General features: G+C 42.5%; 1 protein-coding gene across 1 annotated transcript; it reads right to left on the bottom strand.

Moving 5' to 3' along the window:
- Positions 1-107: 107 nt before the first annotated feature.
- Positions 108-26592, bottom strand: PTPN11 (protein tyrosine phosphatase non-receptor type 11). The gene is made up of 16 exons (XM_084297198.1): positions 26527-26592; positions 22636-22758; positions 21341-21535; positions 20040-20232; positions 18639-18755; positions 18025-18138; positions 13861-13957; positions 13195-13274; positions 12921-13079; positions 10342-10473; positions 9303-9457; positions 8596-8663; positions 8260-8411; positions 5163-5275; positions 4861-4962; positions 108-3695 (listed from the first exon to the last, which is right to left on the bottom strand). Exons 1-15 carry the CDS (start codon positions 26538-26540, stop codon positions 4893-4895), a joined length of 1782 nt encoding a protein of 593 aa, XP_084153324.1. The 5' UTR covers positions 26541-26592; the 3' UTR covers positions 108-3695; positions 4861-4892.
- Between the last annotated feature and the right edge of the window lie 375 nt (positions 26593-26967).

The following is a 26967-nucleotide window of genomic DNA, read 5'->3' as shown; positions in this document are numbered from 1 at the left end:
GTAACTGACAAGCCATCTTATGAAAATCATTTTTATTTCCTTTTTTTTTTTTTTCCCTCTTTTTTTTTTTTTTTTTTTGAAGTTCTGATGTTTACAGATATGCTTTTATTTCTGATAGCAGAGCTTCGCAGCAGTAAAAATCACAATGCAGCTAGCAGAGCAACTGAGCTACGACCCATAAATACCAGCACAGAAAACAATGGACAACCACCGATATTTCTATACATGAACTATTCTTTTAATGTCACATTTTGACAATTGTAAATGGTCTACAGAACGTATGTGGGCAAAAGGCAATAAGCGAGTCTTTTGAAACACTAGATGTATAATAAACAGCGCATTATCAACATTTACATGATTCACATCAAATTGATGACATCCTAAATGTATTCCTTTTAAAGGATAGAGATTTTTTCAATAAAATATTACAATTTCATTTAATACTCTGGTACAATACTTCATACATTGCAGGAAAAAAAAAATAAATGCAAGGTCTACTCCACCTAGTAAGAGGATCCTTTTTCATTAGTCTTTAGTACTGTAATAAACAAATCACAATAATGTCATAAATAAACAGGCTTGAAATTATTAATTACATGGTTCACTATTTAAAAGGGAAAAATTAAAAAATTAATTTGAAATAATGGAAAAACCAAAACCTGACAACACATCCTAGTACCAGCTGTGATTTTTCCCATCCCTACAATCAAAAAGGAAACAGGTTTTATAACTTCGTTAGCCATATCCTGGTTAATTAGGTTTCAGACACATATCTCAAGAGGGAAAAGTAAAGTTTGGTCAGGATTAATAGGAGAACCAATCAGTCCTAACAACAGTTAGCTGAAATTAAAGTGTATGCTATAAAACATTCAGTAAAACAAAGTCAGCAGCAAATTCATGCTGGCATAAATTATTGTGCCTTAGGAGTTGGGTTAAAGTTTCCCTTGTGGTGTAAAGTCTCCTGGACCAGAAGACTTCAAAACCACATCCCTTTTCCGTTCCACTGATACAGCAACAGCTTCTAAATCAATGCACAAAAAGTCTCTGAAAATCTCCCCAGAAATACATGAAGCTCCAGTATTCACTCATCTCCTCTGAACCAAAGGACATTTCTCTTTCTCACTTCATCCGTCATAAAATCCAACCATTGTTCAAAATAATTTAAGAAATGCTCTAAGAATGATCCCTCTCTTGCTTGTGCATGAAAGGCAGGCAGATTTTATTTCACAAGGTTTACCCTTTGGTATTCAGCAGGGCCCAAGACTCCACTAAAAAGAAGCAGAGCATTTATTCACAATCTTTCAGATTCTGCTCCCCTCCCATTGACATTCCTCTGCCGTATGCTCCCCAGGACTAGCACACATTCTGGAGTACGAATACCCTGGCTCCAAGAAAAAAAGGAAAAAATCCTACAGTGGCAGGTTCTAAAGGGCTAACACGAGGTTATAAGAGGCAACGTTTTGTTGGCCATGGAACTGATGAGTGTTGATACAGGTCAATCACTTAAGACACATCACATTAACCAAGTTGGTAACAGAGTTCAGACTCATTCAGGATCCTTCTCGTTTCTCTTGACTTTTCCTTTGACATTTCAGTTGGGCACAGAGTAGCTCCAAACCTGAACCACCTTCCACCTCGCTGTAACGTATGAAGCGTAGAAGTTGGCTAACTCTACACAAAGTTTCAGACAAATATTGAGACTGCTGTCAATTGCTCTATGCAAATACCAACACTTATATCTGATCCCTGTTCAGCAGGATGAAGCTGTAAATAGGGACAGGAAAAGAGGCAGGCCACGTAAAATAGGCATCTCACTACCAGATGGATAGATTTCTCTCTCATCGTGATGAGAAATTTTAGATCAAGATAGGGCACAAATATCATGACTAGACTGTAAGGCGATGACACTGAAACACATTATGGTACGCTGGTGACAGGAGTTCCAAAAAAACCCAAAACCTCAAAAGACAAAAAGGACAATAGGCAAAGTAACAAAAATTCTGCTTAACATTAAAGAAGCACCTTCATTCAGTTCCAAGTGTTCAAATATTTGATTCTGCAAAGCACTCTCAGGAAAAGGTAATGCAATCTCCCACTTAACCTTTCACAAAGCTGCATTAATTACATTCCAGGCTTCAGCATCATTTCACGAGGAAGGCCACCAACGCCACGTCATCGGCCCTGCACCCTCGCATACAGCAACTCAACGCAGTGCTCGCCGTCTGCACATGCTGTAGGAAAATGGCAATAATTCCTTAACTGCCTAAGTCTTCCCCAAAAACCCAGGGAGAGACGTTGGTAAGACACCACTGGCACCTAAACCTAGGGACTGATTCTGTCGCTAGTGCACACACGCCGTCCGGGACGGCTCCAAGGGGAGCTTCTGCTCCAGGCATAAGACAGAGCAAACCAAGTGAAGAAACCCAATTACCTGGCAGCTTAACGGCGGCTCTTAGTTCTAGAGCCTCTAGAAGAGGGTTTTGTTTCACTGACAACAATCAGAAGTGGTTTCAGATGAACAGGAACGGCAATTTTAATGCAGCTCTGAAAGGCACTTCAGGTAGAACGGTGACAAACTCCTGTCTGATGAAACGAACCGGGACAAGCTGCTGGCCTGGCTGCCCTGTGCAGCTAAGGCAATCGCAGTGGACAGCGAGCTTCCATGCACTGCTTCCCCCACACAACTTTAATTTAGCCACTGACACTATCGTAAGGCCTTCCTAAAGACAAAACCAAACCAAACCAGAAGGCCTAGCAGCTCCCACCTCCCCAGGAGAAAGGGGAAGAGGGTTACCTTAAGGTAAGAGCCTGCGCAGTGGGTGACTTGTTTCACTCTGTTTTTAATGTGCTGTCAAGGTGTTAGCGTGCAGCTTTTAAAATTCCTTTCACTCTACAAGTCCAATCTCCTGCTTAATAGATGAATACAGACAAATTAACAGAGACAGTATCTTCACAAACCACTAGGCCACTGTGCCTTTTGAGAGATACAGTAAATTCCTATTTTGGGTCGAGATCACAATAAAAAGAAACTTCATTTGATGTAAAGGCTACCTTACAAAATTACTCCAAAATAGCCCGTCCAGCCACTCAGCTAAGTTGTAATCAAAGCCATCAGTTACCACAAAAAGCATCTTCACATACTGCTCACCCCTATGAAACTCAGTCTGAGTTTGAAATGTATTAGGACTAGTTTTACCATGTAGCTGATTCTATTCACACTGGTGATCCACTGTTTTCGATCAAGTATTGTTCCCATCAGTATTTTACATGAGTGTAACGGATTTATCCACACCATTGTTCTCCCACCACCCACCCCCAGAAATCCCACAACGGCTCAAATGAAGAAAAAAACACAACACCAAAACCAACTAATAGCCATACTGTGAAACAAAAATACTATTAAAAAAAAAAAAAAAAGGCATGGATGACAGTCCAACAGTTTGCTGGATTCAAAACTGACTCTACAAAGTAGTTGTCTACATTGTAGAAAGGATTTCCTTTTATTTGGAAAATAAGCAATTGTAAATCAGGTATTGGAGAGAAGAGATATAAACAATCTTTAGATGGTCTTAAGTTTTGCCTACTGTTGAAGGATTAAAACCGTAAATTAAAAAGGTACCAAGCCTTCAGAATTCACCATTCATGTGAAGCTTCTTCCATCTCTTTCTTGACCTTTTTAAAAACCATATTCATTTCTGGAAAAGGAGGAGACAAGAAAATACAAACTATTTAGGTCAAAACCAAACAAAAACAACAACAAAAAAGCACAGTTCATTCTTATTCTGACATTATACAGAAGTGCTCGCTTTTGACTCAAAAAAGCCATAAACTCAACTGAGAGTCTCAAACCTTGCTCGTAAACTGCACGGTGCTTTGGCATAGAAGATGAGATTGTGCATTCGAGATTGTGAATAAATGGAATAGATGCATGTAGAAGATGAGGTTGTGGACTAAATGGGTGAAGCATACTTACAGTTACCAAGTGGAAAAGGGAAAATAGGATGTCTGAGGTCTTTAAAAGCACAGGGGGAAAAGATGATGAAAGGCTTTAGGTTAGAATCCAGAAGAATTAAGTGAATACAGAAAGACACCTTAAATTCCAAACTATTCCTTTGCTGTATTCACAGCCCCTTAACTAAGCATCAGAGATCTGCTTAGCTAATAACCAGTGCATACTCAATTGTCTGACTGCACAAACCAAACTATAATAGCTACTTAAAACATAACAAAGAAATTCTACAGAATTCTCTTTCAGCAAAAGCAAGGTTTAATTTTACGAGTATGACAACAACAGTACACAAACGTTGATTTTGAAGATTTCACTCCTGGCCAACAGTAGTTTAAAAACTTCACTAAAAGGGCCATCATATTAGATCAGTTTCACTATTTTCTTCCAGTATCTGCTCCCACTACACAGGCACAGCAGTAATCTTGCTTAACACATCTTTTATGAGGCTGAGCATTAGATCAAGTGTTCTTTGAATTTCTTTAGATGCGCACAAATCCTTAGCATCAACCAGCAGCAAAGACCACTTATTAATGACATGGAAAGTTCAGACTGTAGCTGCCACTCATCGTACAGAACTCCAGTCTCCTGAACAATAAAGATGTCCAACCTATGTCACTGGTGAGTCAGGACATGAGAACAATGAGCAAGCTACCAAGCTAATACTCCATGTTGTTTTGAAAAGGGTAAATATAGACACACTTGATCAAAATTAGTCTCTGGAATTTAAACTCCTTAAGGGCAGAGGGATTAAATGCATCAGAAAGTCTTCTTACAGTTCAGTTTTGCATAAATTTTCTTCAAACCCCACAGCTCCAGGCCGGATAGGCACAGTCCCTCCTGCACATACATACCTGCCTTTGCATGGAAGTCTCTGTACATCTTCTCATCTGAAACTCTTCTGCTGTTGCATCAGCCCCACATTTTCATATACTCTAGCACTATCTTCTCTCATTCTGAAATGAAACAAGTGGTTACAGTCTGAATAATCCTGTTTGAGAGAACTGTGTGCACTTAACGCAGCGACAATTTATTTTGCTCAATTTAGCTTAAGGGCAAAGCACAGGGCAACAGACTAAGGGCAGGTTCTGTGGTAACTCATTCAAGATCACTGAAAATTAGTACAGTTCAAAACTAACAACAGAAACTAACTTACTCTGGACACGTTGGGGTTGGGGTACAGGGTGGAAGAGGGCTCTGATCCCCACTTGTCTGGTCCGATAAAGAATATTTAATGTTTGTGTACTCATGACCTTTTCTTTTACTCTTCTGTGAAACAAAACACAGCAAAAAGCCAGCTTTAAATAACTATTAGAAAACAGTAATTGAAGGAATAGAGAAATTACTCGCATAACTAACCAAATTTGTGTTTAGGAGGGTTTGTCTGTGAACACGAGAGCTCAGTTCTGTAGATAATGCACACAACACGAATAGGACCTAAAGCTTGGCTTTATTTGTTGAAAAACGGGACTTCAGGTCTTACAATAACATCCCTCTTCCCACCACCACCTCCAGCAGAACACACCAGCCTTATGAACCAGCAGTCGTACGCAACCTTCGTCTTACTTGGCAGACGAAACCACGTTTCATTCTTTAACAGACAGAACCAGCCAGTGGGCCTCCCACTGACCTTATTTCCATCGCAAAAATGTGGCCAAATGAGTAACAACACTGTTTGTGAGATCTCTAATAAAATAACATCCTGGGCCATTAGATTTGATATAAAAAGAACCCAAGCTGTCATTTATATTCTGTAACATATGTTACAAGCTGCAGCCAATTTTGCTGGCATTCATCTAAAGATACCAAAGGCTCCAGCAAGCGAAGCTACAAGAAGACAGAGGATTCTTCTTCTTTGTTTTCAAGGCAAACATCCACAATGCATACACACTCTGCAACCTACATCTAAATGAAAGCCTTCCTTTAGGATTTTACAGGATGGTGGCTTTTTGTTTGTCTCGTTTTGTTTTTCACACGCTCAAACAAGTACTACAAAACTGACCTGAGTCGATCTCACAACAGAGACTATCAGAGCCTCCGCGGAGATCTGGCTGCTGCCTCCCCATTAACAAAGCTCTGCACAGCGTTTTAAGTTGAAGTTTTTCACAACGGTCTTCTGAAGCTTGCTCAACTTTTTAAGTTATTTTACAGAACTTCTTCCCATCTCAGCCTCCCACCCAGTCCTGACAAATCACTTTCAAACAGACCACCAGTCCAGATTAATTGCCTGGAAGGCTAAAATAAGACACAATATTCTCAATATTCTCAAGCCTAAAACCAGAGCTTGATTTTTTTTTTTTAACCGCACGATGAATGGCAGTTCAAGCTATAGATATTTTATACAGTAAAAGCAATTAAAAGGAATTGATCGGTTCTTCTATTACTTAAGCTGATTGGAACAGATAAGCCAAGATAAAGTAGGTATCTGGCTTCTCTTCCTTCAGCTTAATTCACTGCAGCTATCCTTTCTAATTCATAAGAAAAGAAATGTGGTAAGAACTACTTGTTTCCTAGATGTAAGAGAATATAAACATTTCCAGGGGAAAATAAATAAATAAAATAAATCCGATTTGCTTTTTTTTCTCCACTTGTAAGCTGACAGGCAATATCTAACACAACACTTAAGTCTAAGGAACCTCGAGGCTCTCAGCTTTGCAATGCCAACAGGGAATGCTGGCAAAGCAGAGAATTTTCTTCTGAATTTAAAAAAATGCAGGCACGTCTGTGAATGGCCACAGCTAAATGTACACAGGCACTTCATCCCAGCTGGCTGCAAGTGCTACGTGACAAGAGGGACTGTTTGCCTGGGCTAGCTAATGCAGCTACCTCGTTTCTTCCTCAGAGCTGGCTTGTGTTCATCCAGCTTGAGAAGCAGACAGGCAGTGCAACTTCATGCTCTTTCCTACGTATGTTCCTTAAGTCACTCCACCAGCTTTGTTCAGCTTTCAGGTTTTACTGTGTTTCACTGTATAGTCAGTGTTGCTTCTGTCTGAAAGTCACTGTACTGTTTTATTCCCGTGGCTGCCACCAGCCCTTACAGGTCAAGACTTCATGCATAAAGCAATGCTCAATTTTCAAATCAAGAAAATTTTACTCGTGTGCCTCCTGAGCTAGTAATACAACAGAGGATGAAACACAACTAATTCAGCCTGATGACTGTAGGAGAAATGCACTGCTCCACTCAATATCAGAATACCATTCAAAACACATTACAGCAATCAAGAAGTTACAGAACTGCTTCGTAAATGGCAGCAGCAGAAAGAGACCGAATTCAAAAGCTGAGGATACAAGGATTGCATAACACCCATGCAGAGGTAGGAGGGAGCTCTAAGGTGCAGTCAGATGACAAAGCCAGGGGGAAAAAAAAGTACACCTGAGGGAGTTCTTGTTCTTCACTTTGTGTCTAATCAGCATCAGAGCAGACAACAGCTGTCCTGGGGAGAAGAATAAAGCCTCTACCCTCTCTGCTGAATGCATCTACATCACATAGGCAAATGTAAAACAAGCTCTGCCACTCTCCAAAGAAGCCAGAAGCCACACAAGAGTGCAAAGGCTGAGCTGGCACATTCCACCTCTAAAAGAGGGATTGCATCTCACACCTGGCACTGCACTAACCATGACCATGAAGCTCCCCACACCTGCCTGATCAGCTACATGGGTTTATCTCCTGATCAGCAAGCCAGCTGCAGAAGGAAAGATAATGAAATTCTGAAAAGAAATGATAAAAATCCCAGATGATCAGAGGTTAGGGTAGAAAGTGAAAGCAACAGGGGGTAGAAAGTGGGTTCTTTATAACAAGACTATGCACTCAAATCCTACAGCCTTTTACAGAAGGTGCAATGGGGTACCTGAGCTGGAGGAATGAGGTGGGGTCTCGTGTTTATCACCACACATTCCAAAGTTCTCATCACACCAAATCACTCTAAGTGACTTTTTTTGGATAATGTACTGCAGGATCACCAAACTCATTCCTTACAATCTTTTAGTCCAATATACACTGCTTTTATTTTAGTTTTCTAATTCCATCTAATAGTTTAAGTGATTCTTAAGCACAGTGAACTGACGTACAGGCTACCTTCCATGAACACAGGTTCCAGACCCAGCATTTTCACAATGCACTGGTTCCACAGTCAGCAGGCAAGCCTCCGAAAGTCACAGGCAGCAAACGAGCAACTCTGCTCCCCGCTCCCATGGTAACATGCTCCTATGTCACATTTTATACTTTTACTTTTTATATTTTAGCACAACTATACCTGCTCCTCTTCGATTCTGCGCTGTAGCGTTTCAATGTAGTGCTGTACTGCCATGTAAATAAATCTGTACTGTGCTTCTGTCTGAACCATTCCTGACCGTTGTGATCTCACCATCTGAATGGTCTTTGGAACGTCAATATCACAGTCCACACCTATGAAAAATCATCATGATGTTAAGAACAATAAAAGAAACTTCGCCTTTGGAGGACAGACTGGCCTGGTCGCTTGTTCCAGCAGAACACAGCACAGCTGAATGACCTTGCAATTGTTTTGGTATGACGCATTGGTGACCTATGTCAATATCCCAGCAGAAAATAAAAGTGGCAGGAAACCTACCTTTTTCTCTGATTATGTCAATAAGAATATCAATCACAATGAAAGTTCCCGTTCGCCCAATTCCAGCACTGTAAAAAGAGAAGAAAAATTAATCACGTTGCTGTTCCTGAACAAACACCAGAACATTTAACCCAAGCTATGAGTCCAACGTTTAAGAAACATTACATTTCCTAGCTATTAACCAAAGCCAAAAACCAAACCATGCAGACAAAAGTGACTACAAACCTAACTTTCACAGAAGAGACAGAAGTCGTAACAGCAGTTTCTGTATGTTAGGGTTTATTAACAACCTTGAACCAGAAAGCACTACAAGAATTTGCTTTACAAAAAAAAATAATTTATATGTTGAGAATGAGCAGTGATATCTCACTCAGAGAGGGTGGAATGAGAGACCAGAATTCCCAAGAGCCTGCATCTGAAATATATCTAGTCAAGACTGGCACCACCTCATACAACACCAGAAATTCTTATTGATACAGGCATGCACATTCTGAAAGATGTCCTGCTTAGAAGACAACCATCTGATGCCAAACCAGCATACATAATTTCCCCAAAAGTAAAGCACAAACACCTTGGCAGATAAAGATTTGAAGAGCTCAACAGGAACGTTGCCTTCCTTTAAAGTTTTCAGCTTTTCCCTGCCACCCTTCCCCAAACTAGGATCCAACAGAACTCCACTGATGGAGAGGAACAGTGCAGCACTGTACCTGCAGTGGACCACTACTGGTCCTGCGTCAGAAATGCTTTCTTGCTTATGGTGCACCTCCTCTAGAAAGTCTAGCACGCCACCAGGGTCACTTGGGACTCCGTGATCAGGCCAAGTTCGGAAGTGATACTGCCAGACTGTTCTCTCTGTGTTCCCCTGGAAGGAAGATGCCAACATGTGAAAACAAAATCCTTTAAATAAAAACCATTTAAAAGCATTTACTCGGCAAAGGTGAGTCAGATCAGAAGGTGGCACATCCAACCTCCTGCTCAGCATCCATGACCACAGCTCATTTAAAGAAGGGAACAGGCCAGAGTTCTTCCTGGTCTGACAAGTTGATCACACCACCCACTTCCATAGCTCCCCCCTTTTTTTTTTTTCATGTGGCTGTTTCCAACATTTCCATCCTCACCTTTAGAAGCCATGGCAAAGCCCTGTCTGAGGGTAACCAACGGTGAATGACCTTCATCTGTCAGACTCCTCATTCATGTGTGTCATTGTGTCATTTACCTTACACGTTTTCACACTGTGTGCATACTGACGTATCAGTTTAATACATCCTGTTTATTTGCTTCTTCCACAATTACTTTGCACCCTCATCCAAATTGTTCCTTAACAAGGAAGTGCTATTTCCACACTGGTTCACTTCCTCACCTTTGATATGCTTTAAGTGCCCTTTCTAGATTCTGGATCGCATACAACCAGTTTCTTCTACTACAACCATCTCCATGAAAGGACAACAAATACTTAGCTGGACTGAAGTGCAATTACTTAAAAGCACTAGATGCTTCTTTCCAGATTTCCTTAAAGCTCTGCAGCCAGGCATCTTGTACCAAAAAGTGCTTAGGTATAAGAACCTTCAGTTAGCCCAAGGACAAAGAGGAAGATGTATGGAGCTAAAGCCGGAGCTTCAAAGAAAGAGGCAGGGCTCAATTTATTAATCTCTTAGTGCTTTTATTGATTCGAGAGAAATACTCTTTCTGCATTTTTTTCCTGATTTGCAACTTTGACTAAAAGGACTGATCTACTGACATACTTACCTGCCCAACTTTAGAAAGCTTAAGCTCTCTTAGCGTGTAATCATGTGCTGCACTCTCCTTAACGTTCCTAACGCGCATAACGCCGTACTCCTTTAGGGAATATTCATCAGGCCAGTACTTGACGCACTTACTCTGCAAGATTTAAAATTAAAAAAAAAAAAAGATTTAAAAAAGTAGTCAACAAGAAGAAAGACTGGTTTGTAAACTGGTTAAACAAACACTTTTCTGAAAGCTTTCATTTCAGACAAAGAGATGCCTGCAACCTCTCCTTTCTGCAGGTTTCATGATCATCTTAGTACCTGTTTTGCTTTAATAGTTTCAAAGCCCAGGGATTAAAATAAAGTTACTTACACCTCTACCCAGCTAGTGGTTTCAAAATATCAAGTAAGAGATGCTTAAGCACATAATTCCCTATTAGACGAGATGCCTTTTTTTTTTTGGTGGTGTTTTTTTGGTTTGTTTTCTCGTTATTTTTGCCCTTTTTCCCCTGCCTTCTCCAAAAGGGTACAAGCTAAAGAAAAGCTGATGTTCAGTGCACAGCCCTGAACACAAGAGCAGCTGGTACAGCAAGTCCAAACCAGAACACTCAATGTTAAAACAAGCACGACTCTGACAGAAAGGATGCGTGTATTACCAGCCTAATGGACTAATGCGTACAAAACACCACTTCTAATTTGTGAGCATTTGTTTGCTTCTTCTTCAATGCATTGTAAAACACGTTCAGAACCCTGGGCAGATCTGAGACATCTCACAGTTCCTCACTTTCTTAAGCAAAGTGCTCTTGAAGTCATCTCTGATCCAGAGATTTCTCTCCTTCCTGCATAACTGAAAGCATCTTGGCCTGAGATAAAAAAAAAAGCTTTTATTTTCTATCAGAACTGTTATTTGCAATTCTTGAAGAATTTAAATAGGCACCAAGAAAAAAAAAAAAAAAAGGAAAAAATCAATGCATGCAGCACTGATTAAGTAATCAGACATTAAAGTGTTTTATACAGCCAGAGCACAGTAAGCAGGCTTAGCACAATTTGGAAAGAATCATGGAGAAACTGAAGAACAGCACGGCCCCATTAGTAGGTTATCCAAAATAAAGAGGCATATTCAAGGCAACTCTTCCAAAGCAACCCCATAATTTATTTTTCTTCTTCCAAGAGAAAGATCTAACAGGAAGGTCACTGGAAAGGGGTAGCTTCTCTCTCCTTCAAAGCATTCTTAGGAAGAAAACACAAATCATGCTCCTTTATAAGGGGTAATGAATGGGAGTTTACTAATCCTAAAATAAAATAAAATAAAATAAATCCACTGAATAGATCCTTTGGTTTCTACAAACAGTGATGGCAGCTGTGATACTTAGATGAAGAAGAGAAGCCCAAAAAATCTACAGCTATTTGTCTTCTGCACGTCTATGCAGGGTTTTCTTTTGTGGCAGTGGTAAGGAAATCCTGCAGTTATCAGCCATCCACGGAAAAACATCAGTTGTACCTTCCACATGAACTTTTTTTTTTTTGAAAAGTGACACTAATCTATGAGAAGAGTTTTTCCTTCAGAAACAAATCAATGGTTTAATGAAAAAGGTGGACAATGGTATGTGAAAAAAAGGAGAGAAACTGAAAAAAAAAAAAAATTCAGGAAACATTAAGAAGATCAGGAGCAACATATTCCAAGGATGAAGCTATACTACACAAGGCAGCGAATAAAATGATCTCTGTAATTTAAAGGTAAAAGTGAGGTTCCTGGAATCCACCACCGTAGGAAAAATTTCCTCTTTTAACACAGTAAATATTGCCAGAGCAGTGTGCAAGGTGCTTACAGACCACAGAGGCTGAATAGGCAGCTCTGTTCACGAAGAACAGAGCAGTCAAAGCACCCAACTTCAGGAACAGAAGTGCTAAATCATCCCTGACTGCGAGGTTCTTAACCTGGTACATTTACAGCCAGAATCGCTAGCTCAGCACACAATGAGAATCTTATCAAATTCAAGCACGGAAAGTAAAGGCAGAAGAAAGAACAACCTTCTAGCACAGTCTAGGAAGCGTGACCTGAATACTGCAGTTTCTCGTTAAAAAGCAACATCCTCATATCCTCCAAGTTCATCTTTATTGGAATAAAATCCCACAGTTTGCTTTTTTAATAAAAGTCTACACAAACTTGGTAAGCCAAAATAAATGGCAATGCCTTTTTTTTTTTTTTTTAAGAAAAAAAAAAGGAAATAAAAAAAGAAAAAAAAAGAAGAAAAAAAAAAGAAAAAAACAGGAACAGGGAAGAATGCCTGCTTGGCTACAACATCCAGCCTTCCAGTGTCTCATTCCCTGAACAACTTTACAATGCAAAGATTCAGTAGCCAGAATTTAATCAGTTAAACCTTACAAAAGGGAAGATCCCCTGGTATGACAGGAGTATACTCTCAGATCCCACAGGCACCAAAAAAAGAGGACACTCAGCACCTTCCAGAAACAGGTCTCCAAAGACTGTGGTGGCACACCAGATTTCAGCATGAGTCAATATAACCAGGTCTGTTCAGTCCTTACTTGCACACAAATGCCATGACCTTTCCTGAGGCCAGTTCAGGATTCTGTTTTTACCTTTCCTCTTTCCACTTCTTTTGTTGTCATAACAATAACTCGAGAATTCTCCTGGAAGACCATCCTCCAAAAATCATTCACTGTATTCTGTAGGCAACCTTGAGTAGCAATGTAGCTTTTTTTTGGCTTTGAGTTGTTGCACTTGGTTTCAAACTCGGGCTAGAGACAAAAACAATTTAACAACCAGTGACAAACGTGATTTTTAGAAGCCTAACTTCAATCTAGGAGAGCAAGTTAAAAAGTAGGCATGGGCTGTAGGTAGGAGCATACTTACCATAATAATATTAGCATTGATATAGTCTGAAACAGGTTCATTCGGATCACCATCATGTAGAACAACTCTGGTGTGATCAACTGGAAGAATACATGCATATAGACATACGTTAAGCAGCTGCATCCTACAGCTGTGAACATACAGCTACTTTTAAATACTCAACAGATAGGTACATTACTTACTGCTACCAGAAACGACTAAATTGTCCCATTCTGTAAATTAGTGGCTAGAATACTCAGCTTTTCCTCCTCCTCACTTCCAAGTGTCCAATCCCTAACAACCTGGACCAACACAAGTGTTTATCTAAGTCAACACAAGTGGGCTCAAACGCTGCAGGATTTGCACCATGCAGTGTTGTACCACCAATTAATCCTCTTAAGTCTGAGCATTCCAATTTGCTGAAAAACAGTTGAGAGATGTGACGCTTTTAAATGAAAGCTGCAGACAAATATTAGGGAATCAAAATATCTGCATGCACCAAGTGCAAATGTTTGAACGGAGACTGGAAATTGTATGGACTAATACTGATAACATAAAAGTGGAAGTTATCATTAAAGAGAAGAGAAAGCGCTCTGATGCTTAATTAACTCTGTATTCGCCAGCTTAAAAAAATAAAGCAGAGAAAAGTAGCAGGCTTATATTATAATGAAGGAAATCAGTACTTACAGGGTAATATGTTTTTGTATCTATTTTTGTTTTTGTTTTCTTGACGCTGACCTTCTTTACGACTATAGAGAAGTTTGCATTCTTGCTGCTGTAGAGTCTAAATGAAAACAGCAAAAATAACTGGTTTCAATAAAAGCATAAAAAAGAGGTAGAGGCTGTTTCACCACAATTAGAGTTATCCTTTCCTCACAAGAAGGATGATACTTGATTATAATGCCAATCAGTAGTCAGAGAGAGAGAAAGGGAAGGGGAGGGAGATCCCAGGTTCCTCCAGTAGGTTTCTCCATCCAGACTAAGTACAGCATTGCTTCCAAGGTATGAAAAGACAGTGACAGAAACACAGGAGCATGAATGACAAGGCTTTGAGTTTTACTGAGTTGTTTTTTTTTTTACTGTCTAAAGACCGTAACAAAATTTTGTATGTGGAAATTTGGCCACCTGAAAAGGCACTCAGAATAAAGGAAGTAACACGAGCAGCCATCTACAGAGCAGGTCCAAACACAAATATTTATCATTAGTGTTGAATTTCCACTGCCAACCTGCAAAGGAGTAAGATGCTCTGCAATCCTGGATTCATTACCTGAGCTGTGCTGGCTTCCTCTAGCCCTTACCAGCCTTCCTCCCCTGCTTCAGCTGCAGCCAACCTGTGGCCACACTGCTGGAAAGCCCCTAGCCAAGCCCCTGAGACAGAAGGTTGTTTCACAGCAGTGCCACAAGAACAGATCCTCCAAACTGCAGCCAGACCAACCCCAAACCTCCTACCTGACCCTAGTCAAATCACCAAGGCCAAGGTCCATGTGGGAACGCTACAGCACTTCCAAAGGAAGGGGAGATAAGTAAAGTGCTCAGCACAATGTCAACAAACAACACCTGAGGGAAAAACAAAACCGAACAAAAAGCCAACAGTGCAAAACAAACCTTGCCCAGCCCTTCCCACGTTACCATGCTAGGGGATGGGGAGGTGTTAGGTAACTCCAAACGTGCTTATCCATAAATCATCCTCAGGCAGAAACAATAAATCTGCACGGGGATTTCTCCTGTTGGCAAGGCCCCAATTTCTCAGCGTCTGGTTCACAACTAATAACGACAAGGACAACAGCACTTCCAGACTTCATCAGCGTTGCTTAGGAGCAAATCCACATCCTTGCAAGGAAGCTGGAGGGACCAGAATCTCAATGCCTTTGTTCCAAGTTTTAATCCCTAAAGCAGTACCGGCCTGACTAGAAGAAACACTCAGGCTTTGGAAGCTGTTCCCTTTTCTAATACCACCCTTAATACTCCTTCAGAGATTGCTCTTACTTTAGAGCTTGGGCATTTCAAGCACATTTGCTCACTTCTATTTCAGTCTCTGCGATTGTTACTGCCTCTCTTGGTGACCTTGGACAATTAGGCTCATCCTAAAGCCAGGGAACCAAAGGACAAAAGCAACACAGCAGAGCTGTGGGGTTTTGTGTTTGTGAAGCACGGACAGAAAGCACGCTCCCATCAAGTGTGCTCGCTGCTCCCAGCGATGGGTGAAGCAGCACTTTGCAGCAAGCTCACCTCCTGCCACACTGCAGGTCTTTCAAGTGCCATCATCACAGAGCACCTTTAGAGAATAACACTTCTGAGTCTCGGCCAGGTGGAACACCAAGCAAAAGAACCAAAAGCTAAACTTTGCCAGCAGGTTAAAAAGTGGAAACAATTAAGTGTGTTGAAACTAACTTCAAACATCCTCACTTCATACAGTTAATTATTACTGCTCTGAGCATCCCAGAGGAGAGATCCATGAGCAGCAGAGACTGTAACAAGCCCCTTACGAGATGTAAACAATGCAGCAACAAATCCAAAACACAAGTCCTCAAATCCACTCTGCTACCCAAGCACTAAGCTCACCACACAGTCATTTTCCAGAAGCAAAAGTGTTACAAAGACTGTCAACATTTCTGCCTGGTGGGTAACAGCACGAGGCACATTCTTCAATATGCCTAAAGACAAGTAATTTAGAGGCACCATCTGGGCTGCCAAATGATAAACAGGCCATGCAGAGATCCACGGACAGCCTGGAGTTTGCCCCCTGCCTCCTCCCACTAAGGCCGACAGTCACAGCTTACCTGAGGAGAATGAGAAAGCATGACATTAAAACTGCTGGGAGATTGCTTTGTCACCAGAACCACCACAAAACAAGGTGGGAGAAAATAAGGTTTAGGGCTGACCTCACTAACAGCAGTGAAAAGGAAAGAGAGGTGGAATGTCTGAGTAAAAAAAATTCATTTACTTTTTCTCTAAGACTTCAGGCTTGCTAGCAAATAGTTTTGTTCAGGGAAGTTGTGGGACAGGAAAACACCTTGCTTCTAAGAACCATAATGGATAAATCCATTACAAGTTTATTCCACAAAGGCCAGAGGTCAGCAAAGAAGTGATACGTGTCAAGTAATAGCCCAGTCATTTTGACAAATCAACGATCCGTTCCTGAACACACCGTACAAGAGCGCTTCCCTCAAGAAAACAACATTGACTCTCAGTCTCTGGTGGGCCAGCACCAATTACAAGCAGGGCAAGCCAAGCAGGGATACTTTCTCCTTTTCATGCCCTCTAAATACAAGGAAGGTGTGCTTGGAGTCTAAGGAAACTAACAGAAACACAGTTTGGCTAACTTGGAAATGGCTGTTCAGGCTAAACAACACCGTGATCACAGCACAATGTATATTAACTGCCATGAGAGGACAAGGCACACCACTAAGCAGCCTTACCAAAAAGCAATTAACTCCCAAATGCAGGTTCTAGCCAGCAGAGCAGGGGGGCGCTAAGCTTCCTGATGTGCAGGCCCCATGTCCAAGTTCACGTGTTGAATTCTGACAGAGACAACTCAGGGTTGAGGCCAGGTCAGCTCCCTGAGAGGTTCACAAGCCACAGATGAGAACTGTTCATGATTTTCAGCCCTGCCTGCCATGACCTCAACCATTATATTCTACCCACACTTACAGAGAAATTTGTTACCTCTTTTTTTTCCAACTCTCACCAATGGTCTCAGAGCGTAGTCCCTACAGAAAACAAGAGCAGACTGGAGCGCATGGAGCTAATGAATGTGTCTGGACAAAAAGTGTTTCATCAAAATAGCGCTTTGCAAATCCATCACTTTCTGAGAAGTTTCTTAAAATAGCATTACAAAGCCAAAAGCAGCCTCTCTGACAGAAATCTTAGATCACAGGACTTTCCAGTTTCCTGTTGCCATCTGCTGGTGGAGTTCCACCACCCACTATGGGGGCGTATGAGATAGAGAGAAGTGAGCTCCTTATACTTAAGCCACGTGTAAAGCTTTTGGCTATGACCATCACGTGCGGGCAGTTAAGTCACTCCAGTTGTCAGAGAAGGGTTAGGACCTAGGCTGGACTCGAGTAGCTTGGAATACACGACGCAGCATCCACACTTAATTTTCTCTACTTGTGAAATTACCAGTTTCAGCTGTATTTGCTCTCAAATCTGGAGTAGCTCCCTGAAATCACTAGGACTTCATTCAAAGGAGGGAAGGCTGGGCCAGCACAGCTATGGTACACACACGAGGGGTATGAGGAGAAGAGAGAAGGAAAGGAAGTGCTACTTACTGGGAAGGAAATGAAATTTCTGGAGAAAACAAAACAAACATAAATCTCCGAGAGCCCAAGGAATATAGATAATCAATGCTGCTTCACCTCAGAGCTTGTTTGTGAGGATACTGCTACTGTACTGGGACCTGTGTCACCAAGAAAAACACAGGCTAGGAATCAGGCCTCTGCCTCTACAAATATAAATCCAGCCTACAAGCCTCCTCCAGTGCACGTGGAGAAAAAGGACCCAGGAATGAGTCCAATTAATTGTCCTGGTGGGCCAGGTCTGATGCCAGCTGTAGTAAGGCTCCCTCTGATGGGGAAGATACACAGGAGGGACTGTGCTTAGGTATTGAATGAACATCCTGAAGAATCTAATTACCTCTCAGGAAAAAGGTCAAATATTTCAATCTTTTTATTAGCAGACACAGGAGTGGAACTGGTAAGTTTTAAGATACAATCTACCCGACACAGGAGAAGGGAGCAAGAACAGGGATCTGAAGTGATGGAGACAAGCTAATGTCAGGAAGGCAGTAACAGACCTCTTTTAAGTAGCACAGATTTTTGATAACACAACATTTGAAATGTAATGAAGTACCTCAAATTCTTCCCAGAAGCCCTGCTTGACTTTATCTGTAGTCTCTGCTAGCTTGCTCAGCTCTCGCACTCTGCTTTCAATCTCTGCAGCGTTAATACGGGTGGTATTCAGAGGCTAAGAAAGACACAAAATATGAAACAGAGGTGTAACAGTGATACAGAAGATAGTTAAACACAAATCCTCTTTGTTAAGTATATTTTATATAGGCAATTCTAGGATCCAGGCATCTATTTGGACTTTGGGACTTTACCATTCACACACTGAAGGGCAGGGAGGGTAGAAAGGAAAGGGACAGGGAACAAATGTTTTTAGATAAAGTCTCATGGTTGTTCTTCAGTACCTTAAGTTGTCTCATTCCTGGACTAGTCTTGTGATCCCTATGGACTATAATGAAGCCAAGGAAAGTTCTCCTCGCATCACAAACATGAGCCTGCCACTGGCACATAAAAACTATTCCAGCTTAGACTTAAGTGACCGAGTTTGTCATCCAATTTCATGAAGTTTCATTCTTCATTTTCACACAAAAAAAACAAACTTCTCTTCCCAAACAACATATGCTGAAACTAACAAATTTTTTTTGCTGCAAAATTTATTATTTTTCTCCATTCACTCACCTGCTTGAGTTGCAATACTGTGCCCAAAGTTTCTACCATAGGGTTCTTCTTATAATGCTCCACTAGGTCGGTCAGAGAGTCAAATTTCTCCCCTCCACCAACATCGTATTTTAGATCCTTGAAAGACAGATGCTCAGTCGTCAAAACAAACGCACTTCATCATATGAAGTCTACACTGACATCATCTTTAGGCTATGCAGTATTAGAGAAATTCTCTTTAAAAACACACAAAGAAAAGTCTAATAAGACCTTTCTGCTAATGGCTGGTAAACAAGAAGCACACACATACACTAAGGAGGACAGCACCCTTTGTGTTGCCTAACTGAAGTCACTTTGTCTGCCTTTGCAGGAGAAAAGACTCCTCCTGATCCGAGGCTCAGTCAGCTCAAGCAGGCTACCTGAGCTACTATGGGATTAGAATCCGGGGGACAGCTTTGGAAATCAATTCACATTATGATTCTGTCCTGAAAGGCAAGCATTAACTGCCACCGTGCTTATTTTGGTGAAGCGATTCTGGTTTTTTGTTAATGTCATGAATGCTACCGGTAGTTAACTGCAAAGCAAAGAAGTTTTCTTGAAAGGTTAGCATAAATACAAAAATCAACAATTAAATGTCAAGGTTCTTTGTCCAAGGAATAGTTTGCTTTGCCTTAATGCAGAACGGGGCAGCCTCGGTAAGGCACACAACCTGATGTTTTATGGTCTCTCTTATGCTCAGGTTCTACAAAACACATCTGTTTCCATTTGTCAATTGTTATACAATTAAAACAAAAAGTCACAGATTTGAACATTTAATATGTTCAAATAGGCATGGATGAAAATATCAAGACCGTAACTCAGTAATATTTAAATGAATATTTTAATGAACCACCCTATGTTAAATTCAGGCCTTAGATTTAAAAGCGTTCCTTAGATTAAATACTCAAATTTGCTTACAGGATGTTGATCATTCTCAGATGAGGCATTATAAAATGACAGGGGAAACAGATGGACTTGAATAGATCTCTGTTTGTCCAATTACCCCTATTTTTATACAATCTATACAGGAGACTGCAACTCCTTTAAGAAGGTTCACGAACATGAAAAGCTCCATCAGCAAAGGATTTAAGACAGACTTCTGATGCAATCAAAAGCAAATCCATGAAAAGGTACTTGACAGCACAGTATAGTACAACATGATCCAGCCAGACAAGCAGTCAAAAAAAATAACACTGCTATGTTTCTTTAGCTATCGAATTAGTCAATACAATCAAACAGATGATACGTATAGCACATAGAGTACCATGGGAAGAAGGGAAAATACATTTTGGTCTCTATGGAAGTGTTGAACAGCCCTCCTGTTAGCATAAACCCACTGCCCATGGAAATAGTGCAGTTAAAGAAGCTCCTGCTTCATCATACCTGGCAGTGAATCATGACGTGTGTCACTTTAGATTTCCCATCGTTACTCTCTCCTTTATCATCTCCCGTCCGGACAGAAAGAACAAAGTCCCCAGGGTGGCTTTGACTCTCACGCACAAGAAAGCTTCCGTGTTTTCCTTTTTCTGTTAAGAGTTTTTCAGCTTCTCTTCCAGAGAGATGCCCATGAAACCACCTTTAAAGAAAGTAACACACAGACAGGCACCCTGCTTGTTATTCCATGGCTGAATCCACTGGGTCTAAATATTTTTACAAAGTGAAACTTACAGTGAATTTTATTCTGAACAACAGTGTCCAGCTCTAAAGAAAGCCTTAAAATTTATAAAAAGAACCCTAACTCTTGGAAGCATACATGTACATCTACACGAGTGATTACAAAGCACTTCAAAGGAGGCACTTCCACAAGCACTGAAATTTGCATTTCATGCAAGCTTCAAACAAAGCTTTGATTTGGATCCCCTACAACAGTCCAAATGGATTCCCTGGTGCCCAATAAATGCGAGCTTACACAGCAACCTTTTCCTCAGTCAAGGCATTTACTCGTTCTATTTCCTTCATAAGGACATACTTTCCCAATAAACCTGTGGGAATTTAGTATTTTTGAGACCCTACCCTTCCATCTCATTAAGAACTGGGCAGGATAATCACATAAATCTATTTTTTTTTTCAAGAAACATGGCCAAAAATGCAATAATTCACCCCACTACCACTGTTTAATATTTTTCCTTGTGTTTTTTATTTCCAATTCTGACATCTACTGGCCACAGAGGTTTATTTCTGACATGCACAGACTTCTTCAGTATGTCAAAAGCCTCATTCTCCTTATGAGCCATGCTCCTAAAACCATGAGTTTGGGCAATTTTAATATTTGCATGACGTTCACTTTCCTAAACTTATGCTCGCTGCTGGAAAAAAGGGTGTATAAAATTACATCCAGAAATATTACTGCAAGGAATTCCAAGGCATAACGACTTCAGGAAGCACTTGGAAATTTTCTGTAAGAAAAACTTTGTCCCAGTAAAAATCAAGGCAACTTTGTCTTTCTTTTTTAGTATTGTATCAGACCAGGAGGAAAGCTTCAAGACCTATTTTCTTCAGCATCAATTATTTTACCTTTAGCTATGTTTATCAGTCTGCTTTTTAAGTAACCTCACTGAAATCAGGGGGATTACTTTCAGCATGATAGTGGCTACTCTTCCACCAAATGGAAGCCAGCTCTAAGGGGACAACATGCATTTATGAAGAAGCGCAGGGATCCCGAGGTTTCCACCACTATTTCTGACCTTTCCGATGTAGGATCAGCACAGTTCAGGGGATACTTCAGCTCTATAACGTCTCCGTTCTTTTCTTTGAGCTGCCCATGGTGTTCCATGTAGTACTGCACTAACTCAGCCAACGTAGCAAACTTCTCTCCTCCGTAGAGGTCATAGTAGTCTCCTGTGTTCTGGATCTTGATGTGGGTGACAGCTCCAGTTCGTCTAACGTTTGAAAGAAAGGAAGAAAGAAGCCATACAAATCAGCTGATACCCAATCAACCATTTATGGTTTTGTTGTCCAAGTTGGAGCAATCTAGACTTGCATTTGTATCGCTTTCCACCTGAAATATTGCACAATAGCTAACCTAGTGCAGCTCTGAAGTGTACTTCAGCCACACATCAGAGGCTTGCAAGAAGGGGAAGTGGCTGTCCAAGAAAAAAAAAAAAAATTCTATAACAACTCCAACTCAATATAGCTCTGTGGTCCCTTGGTATCCAACAGGAATCCCTCAGACCCCCAAGAACTGCACGCACAAGCACAAGGGGTGGAGGGGTAGGGAAGGGACTCAGCCTTCTCAAGACATCCATCAGAGCCTGTTTCCTACTTTTGCTAGGATTTCCCACCCATTTCTAGGATCTCTCCTTTACCAAACAGCCGTCTTTGCCTGATGAGGGCCGTTTGCTCCCTGAGTCCCTAGTATTCACGAAGAGCAGCTCCCTCATCCGTTAAACAGGGCCTGTTATGTCAAAGGTATCCAAGCAGCACCATTCTCATCTCCAAGCCTGCTTTTCCTTTTTCCTTCACCTCCTTCCTCTGCCCTCCTTTCTTTGCCCCTACCCCTGTACAGGGTGTCAGTAGGACAAGCGTTACAAAGGATCTATTTTGGAAGCTGAAACAGCACGGCAGTTGCCATTAAAGACTTGCTGACTTTTCCTAGAGGAAAAAAGTCAGAGCAGCATTTCCTTGCAGGTGTTTGATCAGTAATTCAGATAAACTCTGCTACTTTTCTATGGTTATCAAGTAGATTTTTAAAGGGCGTAACGTAATGCAATTATCAATTTACTTCGGCTTTCCCAATACTTTTCCACCTCTCTGCAATATTTGTATCCCCAAGTTGGTAAAGGTATTTGGGAACTTCTTCAGGGAAAACAGAGGGGTTTAGGGGAAAGAGAGGAAAAAAAAAAAGTGAACAACAAATTAAAAAGTGATCTGTGCATTATTTCGTCTCTCACAGTTCATTTGTGATCCTTTCCCAGAATAATAGCACCAAATGTACCCCCTTACTCAGTTGAGAAGGAAGACAGAAGATGCTGAAACGTACCTCACAGAGAGCGTAAAGTCTCCTGGGTTACTTTTGCTGGGCCGTGCCAAAAAACTGCCATCAACTCCTCTTGTTAACAGTAGGTTTTCTGCCTCCACCCCAGTAATATTCGGATGAAACCATCTATATGAGGTTAAAAATACAAAGAACAAATAAGTAAATAGAAGAGCTGGGTTTTGAAGTTAATTTATATGTCAGGACTAAACAGAACAATACAACAGGTTCAGAAACAGCACTGAATTTTGCTCCTAAACTGGTAAGAATTTCTTAGTAATAGGTATAAATCATTCTTTTCATATTATATTGCAATTTTACATACGGGTAAGCAATTATTTGCAAGTCAAAGAGCTACAGCTACGCATATTCAGATGATTTAGACTACAACGATATCAGAGAGGTACTCAGTACGGTCAGGCACCACAAGTCACACGTTGTCCTTACTCCTGGAAGGCAGAACGCTCAAAGAAACCGAAAGGCAATCAGGAAAAATATTTAAAACGAAACACCGCACAACATTTTAAAGGTTAAAAATTAAACAAGACCTCATCCTTCAGTGCACAGGTTGAGCACCGACCGACAGGGGTCAAAAGGAACAACGATTTGGTTGCCCAGCCTTCTTCCACCTTCCTCAGGGGAACGAGGTGCCAGACCCAAGGCTGCTGCTCTGCCTTCCAAACACCATGGCGATTTGTCCAGCCCGAACACACCACGCTTAAATACAAGCACCAAGGAATCTCGTATCGATATTCACCACCCACAGGCAGCCTAATGAGTGACTAATATAGTGCCCGGCCAGAGGAGGGCTGTATATGGTCTATAGCCAAGAAGCTGCGTCCCCACCTATGGCATCAGCTTTTGAGACTTATTCTTAGCCATTCAGTTAACGCATCTGCGTTTCCTCTTAGCTATACGTGAGGAATTTTACTGCACTCCTGCAGCTCCGAGCTACACCTGCGCTCCGGATGAAAGGACTTTTTAATGAGGCACCATTTCAGGCGACAAACCTAAAAACAAAACAGAAATCACCACGCAGCCCGGGAACAGAGGATGCAGCAGCTCAGAACTGTCCTCGTGGTTTTGTCAGGCTTTTATCGGGAAATTAAACGATCTCCTTTATCCTTCGGTGCTGCTGTGAACCAGGCACTGCACAGGGCACAAACAAAAACGCACTTCTGTATCTGCAAAGAGCACGGCGACTCCTCTTTGTGCACCGGGTCCTTTCTTTCTCTGAAGTAGAGCAGAAGATGAGGGCGAAAAGGCTCCGCAGCCAGCCTCCTTCCAGTTGTAGAAGTGCTCCATCTCCCCAAAAATCGCACAGCTTTTCTAATCACTCCGGATCCAGCCAACGTTTCACAGCAAATTGCTGTAGCAGCAAAACACGCGAGTGCCTCTCTAAACTTAGGGTTCTGCCTTCATGACTTCAATGGGTTCAGCAATTCCTCCTGCGCTGAAGGTGACAATATTCTACCAAGCCCCGAGCCAGCCTACTCCATCCAGGCACAGCTTCCGTGCAAACATTCTGGGCAGTCTCAGAGGTTCTAGAACATTCAAACCTCTAGCAAGTCATTCAGATGGGAATTTGGATTACCTGTGCACCAATTTCATTTCAAAACTAAACGATCCCTCTTGTTCACCTTGCCTTTTTCTCATTAAAGATATCCTGCTTGCACTAAGAAAATCTAGTGAATACCACCGTATCTCTAAGAAAACCAAACCTATGCACCATGGCTCTTGAAAAGAATATATGAAAAAATACTTCCACGTTATTAAAGCAAATGAGAGTGAATCAGTTAAGTAATCCTACATTTATCTAATGACTATTTCAAGGTCCAGAAAAGTTGTTTCCATGCAATATCACAAGAGAAACTGTGCAAGCAACAGCACCTAGCACGAACTGACCATTAAGTAACATATTTTAGAATATGACAGTTGGACTCAGAGAGCTGATAACCCACTTGCCACGCTTCCAGCCCCAGAATTTTACTTCCATTAGGGAAAAACGCCAACAAAGGCATGACAACATTTTGAACAGTCATTTTAAATGCACACAGGCAGGATTCAAGAGACACCTCCATGTGTTTTTAAATTTACATCCAAAATTGCATAAACACGAAGAGGAGAAATTACTGGGATCTACCTTACAGATTTATTCTGCTGTGACAATCCATAAAGCTCAATTAATTTATCTTCTGTCTCTCACCCTAAACCTTCGTGCACCTGGAAGTAACTGCACACAAGCTGCTCAAAACATTAAATAACTGAAAAATCGTAACTTGATAAACAGAAGGGACCAAAAGCAACTTGTGCTTAAAAGATAGGTTAAAACCCTGAGGTTGTTTAACAAAAACATCACCCCATACACAGATGCTCCTGCCCAAGGTGGCAAAAAGTTACGAAGTGCAGCAAAAGGAAAGCTACATCTGGGTGAGCGAGGCGCTTACTGCACTTTATGTAACTTTTGTTCTGATGGCAACTTGTTCCCCTGCTCTCTCATCCTTGTATTTTTGGCTTTGAGTAGGAAGATGCATTTGTCAGCCACCCCAAATAGAAAAATGGGGGTGTTAGCGATCTCGGTTAAACGGTTCCGGCCCGGCGATCAAGATCCCTCCATTGAAGTCCTGCCATCACATGTGTGCTTTTGAACCTCGGTGGCCGCATCCCCTCCAAAGCTGGCAGAGCGAGCAAGGGGGCTGCGGGCACAGATCCCGGTAACACAACCCCCACCGGGGACCTTCTCTCACGCTTCCTTTTATAGGGATGGAATGCATTTCAGCCTCTTCTTTTCTTCTTTCCTTCTTCAACCTCTATTGCGAGCAGGTGCAGAGGCTATCCCAAGCAAAGGCCACCCCTGCTAAGAAGCACGATGAAGAAAGCAACACGCACACGCGATCCCACGCTCTGATTAAACCGAGTGCCCTCGCTGTGCAGGGCATGCTCCCCGCAGCAGCTCTGGTGGGGGGCGTTCAGCAGCACACCCAAGTCCCTTACGAGCTTACAGCGAGACTGAAATATTGGCAGAAAAGCTAAAACAGTCGGGGTCTCGCTTACAAAAGCACAGGGGCATCAGCTAAGCAAGGGACCTTTTGCTGAAAGCCTTGACGTGGTTGAAAATGCAGCCTTGCAACTTTTTCATTATTATTTAGCAAGGGTGCATTTTGCACAGCCAGGGAAAGCTCAGCAGAATCGGTGTTTTACAGGTGCCAACAGGCTGCTCCCACCACACTGAAGAGGCCGAGAAAAGGAGAAGATCAATTCGTTTTTCCACGCCACGCCGGGGCTTTGCCAATCACCTCCACAGCAGGGGCGATCAGAGCGGTGCTGGGCCTCAGCTGTCACCGCCGCAGCGCCACGGAGGTGGGGAGCGACGCTTTAATTACCCCTATTTTTAGGCTCCTCGCTTTATAACCTTAATAATTTCTCGGCCTGGCTTACAAATTAAAATCTGAGCTCCCGAGCATCGCCCCTGGCCTCCAGACGGCTGGAGGGGGGGGTTCCCACAGGGATGCAGCCAGCGGTGGCGGCGTGTGAGGGGGGCAAAACCCCCAAAACACCCCAAGATGTTGCTGTGAGACCCCAACCCGCCCGTGGGCTGCAAACCAACCCCCCCCAGCACAACCTCGCCACATCACGGGGCCGAAGGGCCCCAGAAGGGTGCCGGGGCCCGAGCCCTGACCCCACAGGGGGCTCCCCAAAACCCCAGCCCCTGAGGAGGCCTGAGGGGAGCCCCCGACATCGCGGGCCGGGTTCTTCCCCTCAAACCGCCCCCCTCACGGCCAGCATCGCCCCCACCCCTACACCTCAGCGTGAGGAGGGGACAACGGGACCTCGACACCCCCAAAAAAAAGAAAAAAAAAACACAAAAAGCCCCCCAAAAAAGCGCCCCCCGCTCACCTCCGCGATGTCATGGTGCCCGCCGGGAGCCGGGGCTGCGGCCTCTCCCCCTCCCTGCTTCTCACATCGACCCCTCCCCGGCTGTGTCCCCCCCTTCCCTCCTCACGCCCCTTTCCCCGGGGTCTCCCCTCGCTTTTTTTTCTCCCCCCCCCCCCCCCTTTTTTTTTTTTTTCCCCCCTTCTCGACCGCCGGCGGCCTCAGGCCCCGCACAGCGCGGCGCGGCCCGCCCTGCGTCACGGCCGCGACATCGCCGCGCGACACCGCCCCCTCCTCACGGCCAGGGGGGGCCCCGCCGGTGTCGTCCCCCCCCCCCCTTTTCCCGGTATCTACGGGGACCCCCCCCACACGCTGAGGTAACGGGGGGGGGGGGAGGGAGGGGTCCCTCCTATCCCATAGGGAACCCCCCCCCGTGGAAAAACTACAAGTCCCAGCGTGCCTTGC

The sequence above is a fragment of the Netta rufina genome (assembly GCF_964035555.1).
Source record: "Netta rufina genome assembly, chromosome: 17".
NCBI lineage: Eukaryota > Metazoa > Chordata > Aves > Anseriformes > Anatidae > Netta > Netta rufina.
This window is presented reverse-complemented; position numbering and strand designations above follow the sequence as displayed.

Bases quoted from the DNA above. Each gene is read 5' to 3' on its own strand.
- PTPN11 (XM_084297198.1), bottom strand. The intron at 10,474-12,920 runs GTAAAAACAGAA...TAAATCTTGCAG, and splicing joins AAGAAGTGGAAAGAGGAAAG to AGTAAGTGCGTCAAGTACTG. The intron at 8,664-9,302 runs GTACAGTGCTGC...CTCTTTTTACAG, and splicing joins CCAGTAGTGGTCCACTGCAG to TGCTGGAATTGGGCGAACGG.